General features: G+C 39.3%; 1 protein-coding gene across 5 annotated transcripts in view; it reads right to left on the bottom strand.

Moving 5' to 3' along the window:
* The window catches only part of LOC118335544 (dolichyl-diphosphooligosaccharide--protein glycosyltransferase subunit STT3B), a 60,767-nt gene that overhangs the window by 11,462 nt on the left and 38,942 nt on the right, over positions 1–10,363 (bottom strand). For all 5 annotated transcript variants that reach the window (XM_035671870.1, XM_035671871.1, XM_035671875.1 and 2 more), the window contains exons 6-9: positions 6,012–6,110; positions 5,185–5,331; positions 3,095–3,143; positions 1,947–2,101 (exon numbers count right to left, since the gene is read on the bottom strand). In XM_035671870.1, the coding sequence (XP_035527763.1) occupies positions 1,947–2,101; positions 3,095–3,143; positions 5,185–5,331; positions 6,012–6,110 (450 nt within the window). The remainder of the gene's footprint in view (positions 1–1,946; positions 2,102–3,094; positions 3,144–5,184; positions 5,332–6,011; positions 6,111–10,363) is intronic.

Below are 10,363 nucleotides of genomic sequence, written 5' to 3'. Positions count from 1 at the left end.
AAAATTAAATAAGTAGTGTGTGGTGAGGGCAAGCAGTATTTTGAAATTTGATTGATTTTCTACAGTACCATGGTGACACACACACACCGATACTGATAAACATCTGTCACATACTGACAGGTAATATGGATCATGCTCAGCCTCTACAATATATACACACATAATAAAACAAACAATAATAACTCATAACTTACATTAAAACATACATTTCTTTCTATGGAAAGAGATTTTCTTAGTGCCATGTGGGATAATAGAAAAACAGTTCAGTCCATTAAGACATCAGAGGTAACTTAATAATAGTGCACAGTGCAAGTACTTCCAGAACTGCCAATGTGCACACGGTCAAGAAAATGTGTCGGTAGATACAAAAGACCAATTTGACGTCGTTTCTTTTTCCTGTGTCTACTTTTATCACAGTGCTGCTTTATTGGACAGCGTGTGCTACGCTGGGTCAAGATAAGGGACAGCCTTAATGAGATGTCTGAGGTCTGGGCTGGTTTCACAAACCGTAACAAGACAAACAAACATAGAAGGAAAGGGTAACAGAAGGAGCCTGAGAGCTACTAGACCCCCGTCACTGGCTGATGCACAAGATCACAATATTCACACACTCACTAACAGGACAAATCATTTCTCAGCACACATCACACAATGATAATCTGTCAGTGATATCCTTAGAGCCAGAAAGTTTTGCGGGATACCGACTGTTTGACTTCAGTGCTAACGCCAAGCTGTATCACAGTTATCACAGAAAAAGAAATAACTAAGTTTAGGGCAACAGTAAGGACTGCCAGGGGCAAGTAAAATACCACACTGGTCTACTAAATCTGATCTTGTCATTTTCCTGTATCTTTTTGCTTCAGACTCACGTTATAATCTTAAGTCATATGAGCTGACCTACTGGAACTCTGCACCGCTGCTACAGCTCTAATCAGAGTTAAAATATTGGGATTGGGGATTTTAAATAGAGACTGGGGTATGATCTCCCCTCCATACTTCTGTCTCGTGATAAAAAAAAGAGCTAAATCAAGGAGAACTGATCAAACTCCATCAGTAAGAAAGAGCAGAGGAGGCCCTGGAAAAGCTAATAAGTGGACCCTGAGATGAAGTTTTTGTGTTATTGTCAAACTATGGTTTGCAAGGATCAATGACCTTTATGTATAATATACAGTATGTTATTAAAGCAAGGTCTCCGTTGTAATGTCAGCTCTACATTATTTATACTGGGCCTTTAATAATAAAGAATTTAATCATTAAAAGTACAAAACACAAATTTGTCACTGATGCAAATTTCTCTTTTTGAGAAATCATTTTCCAGGACATTTTCCAGTACTCGCTCACAAACAGTCATGTTATTTACCGGCAGCCCTTCAGCATTTATTGAGCACTCTGCTTTAGCTCGCTTTTGTGGTGTGCGTTGCTGTTGTCACCACAGCAGATTTTTCCGCTGTGGTCTCAGCGGAGCGGTCTCCAGCGAATTGACAAACTGGATCATTAAAAGGCTGTATACATATAGATATAACCATGTACACCGTTTCCACTGGGCTTTCCTGAGAATTCTGTACATTGCTAAGGCAAAACTTACATTATTTCTAGGTTATTTGGTTATTTTATTAAATTTCCAAGTGTTTCCATGACTGGAAAACTAATCTCTAAATTATGTGGGTTTTCCAGGATGCATGGGAACCCTGATATAGAGCCTGATATTTATCAATCAAGTGCCAAAGCTTGAGGGACAACAACATAAAGCCATTATAATACTAGTGAAAGCCTTCTTTCTACTTATTGTGGGCACTTTATTGATAGTGATAGTACTCTAAAGCTTATTGTCTCCAGCTCCACCACAACAATTCCATCAATACTCGACAGTCTGTGAGTTTCATGAGCTCTGTCAGTAACAGTGTTCTAATTTTTTATAAAAATGTATTCTATGATACAGCGCTTACCAAAGACACGTTCATCATTGATGTTCTTAATGCAGAACCAGAGGCCTGCTGGGAAGGTGCAGACAAGGATGTGGAGGTCAAAGAAGAAGGACACCCAGGTGGTGGGCTGGTGCTCAGATACCGATGCTATAATGGGAATGTGGATCTTAGCATAGCTGTGGAAACCACGGAAAACAGAGAGAAGTGAGACACCGCAGAAAGGTTTGGTTAGGCAAGTCAATTTTATTTACACAATGTAATATCAAAACATTGGCCTCAAGGGCATTTTAGGAAGAGAAAAGGCAGGTCTTTATAATATAGTATCAAACAACCCTATTCTTTAAAGATAAACGCTTAATAGCTCATTGTATTTGCTTTAATTTCCACTTGACTCATTCTAAAATGAACCACTCCAACTGACAGTAGAACTGTGAGATCTTACTCAGAGTGGGATGTTGAGGAAAGTCAAGTTTGGCTGCCGTCAGTTATGTTGGGTCCGAGGATGACCTCATTACTTTTACTGCACTGCAGCAAAACTTAACTTCCTTTAAAAAAAAATATCCAGGCGTGTGCACAAACACACAAACATATGTGCACATAGACTCTGTGAGAGTTTTACAGCTGATGCTGCATTCTGGCAGCTCTCTGTAAGCCCTGATCTGGGAGGGGAGAAAGTGAGTATTATCTGTTCAGGATTTTATGATGGGCCTGAGTGACGGGCTGACTCACTCACTGTTTGACCGTAAAAACATTTTGGCTGCCACACAGACGCAAAGGAAAAGCTTAAGTACTTGATTATGCATTTGATTTGTCTCTTAGATGTGCCTCAAACCTAAGAATGTTGATTAAAATGGAAAATAATCTTCTTTTGTAACAACTTTCTCCCATGTACAAGACAAAAAAAATCATTATCCTCTTTTATTAAACACATGCTCTAAAGCTGAATACATTAAAAGTTGGACTTCATAGTATTCATCAGCCAGCAGATGAGGAGGAATAAATCTTTGATGAAACTTGCTCCCACCCCGCCACTTTCTGTCTCATTCAGTTTCACAGATTTATAGGTAAATGTGCTACTGTACATAATTTAAATCCAATTAGTTATCAGTACTGCAGTCAGGTATTCCAGTAAATCCAGTGTAAAATTGTCATCAATTGTGATAACTTACCCAGTATCCCAGAGGGAGTAGAAGCGCCCACTCCATGGAGCAATGTACCCTGAAGGAGAAACACACATAAACCATATGGACTCAGTTAGTATGTACTTCCTAGTCCAATTAAACAAACACGCGTCTAACCACCACCGACCTGTGTACACACACTGCTGTGGACTGTCAATGATCTGTGAGTTCTGTCACGCGTCGGTGCAACGCGTAATTGCTCTGCAACAGTCCTCATGCATGTATCAATCATATCATTGTCATATGCGCCTGTTGCTGTGACACACATGATGAGTGGCTGTAATGAGCTCTCTCTGGCCTGCTGTCCACTCAGCTAGGCAGTGTGACGATAAATGAGAACACAGAAACTAATTGCCGCTGTTAGATAGCCGGCAGGTAGTCCTATCATACATAGAAGATAGATGTGGGGTGTCAGTAGATGGCTGCTTCTAATCATAGCCAGCTATCACTTTACATGTAGCATTTCACTGGCTTAGATAAGAGGTTTAATTACTATGACCACACTCAAAGCAGTCAAATGTCTCTTGTAATGTGGAGACCCAACAATATAATGGCTTCAGGTCATTTTAGGTAAACAGCAACAAAGCAGTGTAACTAATAGATAAAGCAATAGAATACAACATCAACATCAAAATGCTACATCATTACTTTAAAGGTGGAGATTGGTGATATTCAAAAGACAAAACCTACAATGAGCTGATCCTACTAACAAGTCTGCATCAAAAGCCTGATACATCTTATTCCTCTGAGCTCCACTGCTGTCCAAACCTACTTAAAAACACATCAATGAGCCACACTCTTCCCAATTATTCAGGGCTCTCTAAAGATATAGTCTCAGTTTAGAACTCATTTTAAATACAAACAAGCTCTTATTATCTCCCCTATCCTGGCAAATGTCAATTTTGCTCCGTCTTCTAATCAGTTGTGACACAGGAGAGGGATCAAGGGTGTGAAGAAGCTTTTTAAGGACAGGAACTTTTTTCCTTGTGAACAGTTAAAGGAGGACTATTCCCTTGTAAATAAATAGATTGGCTGGTTACAATTACTTTTATCATCAATATGCATTAGCCATGGGTTGCTGCAGTTTAAGGTTTTGCATGTGTGAGTAAACTGGCTAAAGAGCTTTAGACCTTTAGATCTGCATCAGGTGCAGTCGAGACCCAGCTAGCCCCAGTCGCGTTATCTCATTTTGGACAGGTATATTTAATACCTTTTATGTGTAATACGGTTATTGATCCTAACCCATTGACTGCATTGTTTGGTGTAGTACCACAGGAAGAGACCAATAACAACTGGCTTAATCCAAACAGTGTCTGCCTGGCTTTAGACAGTGCATTTTACCTGACTGTATGTGTTAGCAACCTATTCATTCTCACTCCATTGTTGATTCCAGCTTGGCTGTATAAAACTGGCCTATTATCTCTGACAAAGTAAAGGCTCCATCATGAAAATTGCTGTTATCAATGACTGAATGTTTCAATGTCTAAAATCACACAGTCATTCCACTGTCATCCTCTCCACAAGAATGATTTTTCATAACCACAGTTATGTACTGTGTAACAAAACCTTACTTCCTAATACCAATCCTGACTTTTCACAGAAAACGAAACTGAGTCTGATCCCCATTCTTTTAAGACTTCACTCCTGGGAAATATGTAAAATGCTGAATAAATGTGGGCACCCAGAGTAGTTCTTTTTAACCATGTACAAGCAGTCAATGTAAAATCACAACAATCTCACCTAAAACACAGTAAAATGGTAAAGCTGTTATGTACACAGCTGTGTATGAATGTTTCTTTTCTCCTTTGACATCAAAAATCCATATTAGTCTTTGTTTGCACGGCTAACACTCCAGCTTGACTGACGGTGGAACCAAGCTTGTCCAGCTTTACTGTGGCCTGTTTGCACAGTTATGATGTGGTATGCATATTTAGCTTTATATTGTGTAACAATGTACAAAATAAACAAGAATGTTGTTGCATCACTTTCAAGTTTAAATGAGTTGTTTTTCCCTGTGCAGAAAATGTGTTTCAGAGCTATTCAATGGACCGACCTTCAAAAAGACCATGTGAACCAACCTGTGTATGTCAGATAGATGACAGAGAGAAAAACCACTCCAGCAGCCACAGAGACTCCCAGAAAAAACAAAGTCTGGAACTCCTGCCTGGTCAGTCTGTCCTTGAGGTACTGCAAGAAGGCATAGACCTGAAGCAGCACAAACACACCTGCAGAGACACAGCACAAATACAATATGAAACACACTCTTTGTGATACCAGTGATAATATTAGATATTTGTTTACAAAAACAGTGATAAGAAACTTAAAAACTAAAATAACTAAGGTTGGCTCTTTGTCTTAAATTGTGTATCTAATGTACAGTTAATCAGTTATTAACGCATATTTGAAAAGGTAAAGGTATCTACTTTTCCTACAATGTTTCAGTTCTGTGCATGTGCACAAATGGTTTAGGGAATCATTGTCCTCCACAGCAACACTGGCACAGTCAAGCTGCTGTCGGCGCTGACATTATGAGAACTGTCTCCAATGAATGGTCCAATATTAACTCATCATCATTACATACTCTGGATTCAGGGCTCAAACACAGATTGTATTTAAGGAACTCATTTTATAGCAGATATTCATATGGTCCTCACTGGAATTTAAAAAAATGATACATCGATGCCTTAAAGGACAGGTTCACATTCTTATAACAGAACTGTCATGCATGTATGTAACAATAACAATAAAGAACTTACATGTCCATACGTACATAAACTACTTTATTAATTACTAAAAAAGGATTTGCATTAAAGATTTACCCCATATGCCTGCAGTAAACACACATTATTGGCTTCCAATGCTATTTTCCACTTTCCACCCAGACCACAGGTTATCGGTTACTGACCTGCTGCGGCCATGTGTTCACTGGTCCTGATTGGCTGAAAGCCCACAAAGGGGATCTGCATGGACAAGACCAGGCCGATGATGTAGAAGGTGCTGTAGGCTGGAGGGAGAAACAACCAGTTAAGACCAGTTAAAGACAAGCCACTACTTACTTATTACACATTATTATTATTATTATTATTAATTATTATGTATTATTATTTTTTATTATTATTATTATGACATCAACCTAGGGCCTGTATTTAGCAACTTACGCAAATGGTTAAAACAGATAGTGTTTTTAAGAATCGATACAACACCAAAAAACAAAATATCATGATGAGTATGTCAATATTTTCTTACACCTCTACAACCCACACCACTGAAACTAAGTTTCAGTTACTGATGGGCTGGAGTGCCACAGACAGGGTAGGAAATTCCCAAAGTTTTGAGAGATGGACTAACACATTGTTGGTTGTGGTCTTTTCTTGGGATTTGTTCATTTTTACAATATTACTAAATTGAAAATGATGTTGGTAATTTAATACATTCTACAAAAGATCAGGATCTAGGAAGGATGTGAAAGGTAGCACATGCAAACACTACTCTGTACTGTACATTTCGGACTCTTCAAAATACAACCTCACAAAGTCCTTGACGCACTACACAAGAACAAAATGCCTTTTGAGCCTAAATCATGACTGACAGTCTAAGAACGATTAAGCTTCAGAGTTCAAACGATTTACACACACGGGAGCAGCAGCACAACCAGACAACAGGCTCACTGTGAACACTCCAACTAAACCTGAAAAACTGTTTCAAACAAGCCCTCAGGGGTCAGAAACACTGAAACAAAGCCTCAATAACAAAAGCCCCCAAACAAGCTCTGCTGGTCCGATACTGCCAAAGCACAGCCAGTAAAACACAACGGTTAGATCCCCTCAACAAGCCACAGAGCCGTACTAGAAACGCAAGCTGAGCAGTGTACACATAACAAAATGGCTAGAAATCATATAAATAGCTAGATAAGTCTGACCATATGTGTGTCTATATGTTGTATTTACTACAATGCTTCATTAAAACAAAAGGAATTATGACTACTAATTATGTTATCACAGCTCTTTTAGGTATCTGACCTACCAGGTCTCTCTCTTTCAATGACTGCAAAATAAGTAGGTGGGAGGCAGAATCAAGAAGTAGAAGGTTCCTCTTCACTCAGACTGTTTCACTATTCAACAGCTAAAATTTCCTCAAAATGTACAGTTCATCATTAGATGTTTTGTGCTGAACAATCTTATTTTTAATTAACTGATGCATTAAAGTGGAACATTAAAAGGAATTATTATTCCATGTTGAGAAAAGAGATGGATGATGTGGTCGACACTGCAATAAGAGCAAGGACTCTAATCTCCACTCTTTGCTCTTCATCTGTGGTTGCGCTTAAAATAAATTTGTAAGGCATCAGATCACACTGAAGGGAATTGTGTGTGTGGGGAAAAAAAAAAAAAAATGTCTTTGCAAATTTGTGTCTGGGCATAGAATCAAACCTCAACTCTCTCCACTGCTGTCTTCACAGGCAGACATGATTATTATTGGTATTACACCAAAAGATGTGTGCCTTGCTGTGAAAATAGCCTGCTGTTCTGTTGGAGCAACACATACTTTCAAATTATTTTGGATCATTATTAGCTCAATGCCTTGACAAGACTGGAGGGAACAAAGGGGAAAGAAAGTCTGCTATCCAATCAGTGTATGTGTATTCACTGCTTCCTCTGCAGTCCTTGAGAGAAGACGGGCACGAAGTCCCACAGACCAGACTGTTTTATTTACACTGAAAAGCAGCAGATCCAAGGTTGTTCTGTCTCTAACTCAATCACTTTCTACATCCACGGCTCTTCTGATGACGACAACATTATTAGGAATGCCAGAGTAAGGAAAATTTGGAAAATGTAAGGTAAAGTGAAGTATATTTCTTCAATGATCAGCGTGATAATATTATGTATTGCAGTTATTTTGGCCAAGATCATAATGACATGAAATGTTCATATCGTTCCATGCCTAATGTTTTAGTTCCACTGTCATTAAAAACATCTTTTCAGGATTTTTGTGGGAAGGTTTTAGTATATATCGGTGCACCTTGTATATTGTGCTGCCATAATAATAATCCTGTATGTATATAACAAAGTCAATTGTATATTCATCGAATTTCTGATTGTTATTATTGGCAGCACCCTTGATAGAGAGTTGCTCCTGCAGCGGTGTTTGTGCACTGCACCTCTCAGAGATCACTTTGCAGTCAAACAGCGTCCAAACATGAAGAAACTGGAGGTGTTTGATTTAAACTGCACAACACAGGACGAGTGAAACTCTGAGGCTCAGCTGATACACTCCAAAAAAGTACAATACAATATGAGCCATGACGTACACATTTTAAACAATGCAGCTTTTATCGGTGTACCAAGTTTACATTCTAGCCAAAACAGACTGTAATACAATGGTTAAATGAAAAGCTAAGGCTGACGTTAACCAATATTTTTCTCTGAAAAAAAAAAAAAATCCATCTTCATGACAAATGAGCAAACTCAATCTGTTGTCCTTGAGTTCATCGTATTTTACTGCTGGACACAGTTTCTATCAAACGTTACTCAAACAGGAGGAAAAGTTTGTTGGGGATTAATCCACATTTGGTGCTCTAGTGATATGAAGGCCATATGGTTCATTGATCTGATTAAGTCCACCCTTGACAGGCTTCAGACTTCACAGATGGTTATGTGTAACAAACCATCAGGCTTAGTCAGGTTAGAGTTTTTTCAAGAAGAAAATATAGAATATAATATATGCTTTACATTAATTCTTGTATCTGTGGATTAGGGCCAATTTGGGTATTAAATGTACTTTATGACCATAACAAAATACTGCCTTTGGTGACCCAAAGCAGCTGCTTTTCATTCACTTCCTGGCCACTCTAATTTGATTTGTTGGTAAAAAGTGAAAGCTCTTTGGTTGGAAAGCTGGCATAATCTACAAGTTGTCATTTCTGCTATTTAAGCAGTTACCTAAAGATGTCTGCATTTTCAGCTGGAACTACATCCAAACTCAAAAATGATTATATGTGGTGTCCTACCTCTCCAAAAACCTCTCAACTAGTCTAATTTAATAATTTAGTCCTGCTACTAAAAGCCAGGCAGCGCAGTTCTGCAACGGATGAGGGCCCTGTTCAAGCGTCCCAGCAGGCGGCACATGGCACCTGCTCTCTAGCAATGTGCAATGCGACGGCCTGCACTGGTACTGGGAACTGGCAGCCAAGCGGATGCCTGTTTAGAGAGTAGAAGCATCTATCAGAGGAGTTTCTATTCTAAGTTTTCTATTCTGCTGCAGAGGAGACGCTGCACATGAAATAATGAAATTCCAATTGGATTTCATTACGGTATTTCTGCTTTTATTAGACAGGGAAGACGGAGCGAGCGGGGGCTGGTGGTGACAGCAGGTCACAGACCAGACTCCAAATGACAGTACAAGGTATGCATCACAGAACACGGTGAGCTATTACAACTTTGAACTAACTCAATTACTGTGTTGCTGCAGGCAGAACGTACAGTGCTGGTCTTCAGAGAGACACAGACACAGGAGGTGAGGGGAAAGAATGTTGGGGGGGTGGAGGAGGATAAAGAAGGTAGGAGGCCAAGTGAGGAAGATGAGAAAGTCAGCTTGATGCTAAATTATTCATTTTGCCAATAATCTTATTGGACGATGTAGAATTCACCAGTCATCCCATCTCATCTCTCGTCTTTTCTACTTTCAATCTCCCTTCTCTCAACTTGTTGTAAGTTCTAGCAGTCCTCAGTATGGGTTCTCTTTGAATCCACAGCTTTCCTGTTAAGTTAACCTCGCCCAGTTGCGCACTTTGCAAGTCTTGATAGGTCATTATCTCCACAGGATTATAATCTGGAACGATATGTATGGGCTACTGATTTGGATCTGAAACAATGGTATATGTTGTGGCATCAGTAGGGCGCTGTGAGCCCAGGGTCAGGACTTGATTCATGATCAGTGAGGCGAGTTCAGGGGTGTGCGACAAGGCGAGCTCTTTGAAGGGAAGACAGCTTTCATCTTCTTTCCTTCTTTTATTTCCCAGCCTGTATTTCCCCTTTCAATCTCTCTTACTTTTATCCCATATCCCTTCCGCCCTTCTCTGGGGAATCTGTGTAAACCGGATATCTATCTAATTACAGACACAAAATCAGTTGCTAGTGGATGGTATTAATTACCAGTAACAATGTTTATAATTAATAAGCTATTCTGTGTTGCACCCCTACATCAATGTGGCATGGGTCTTTGGAAAGTACAGAAAATAAGCTTGTGTGTGTGTGTGTG

This window comes from Morone saxatilis, unplaced genomic scaffold (assembly GCF_004916995.1).
Source record: "Morone saxatilis isolate NCDOM2014 unplaced genomic scaffold, NCSU_SB_2.0 Contig24, whole genome shotgun sequence".
NCBI lineage: Eukaryota > Metazoa > Chordata > Actinopteri > Moronidae > Morone > Morone saxatilis.
This window is presented reverse-complemented; position numbering and strand designations above follow the sequence as displayed.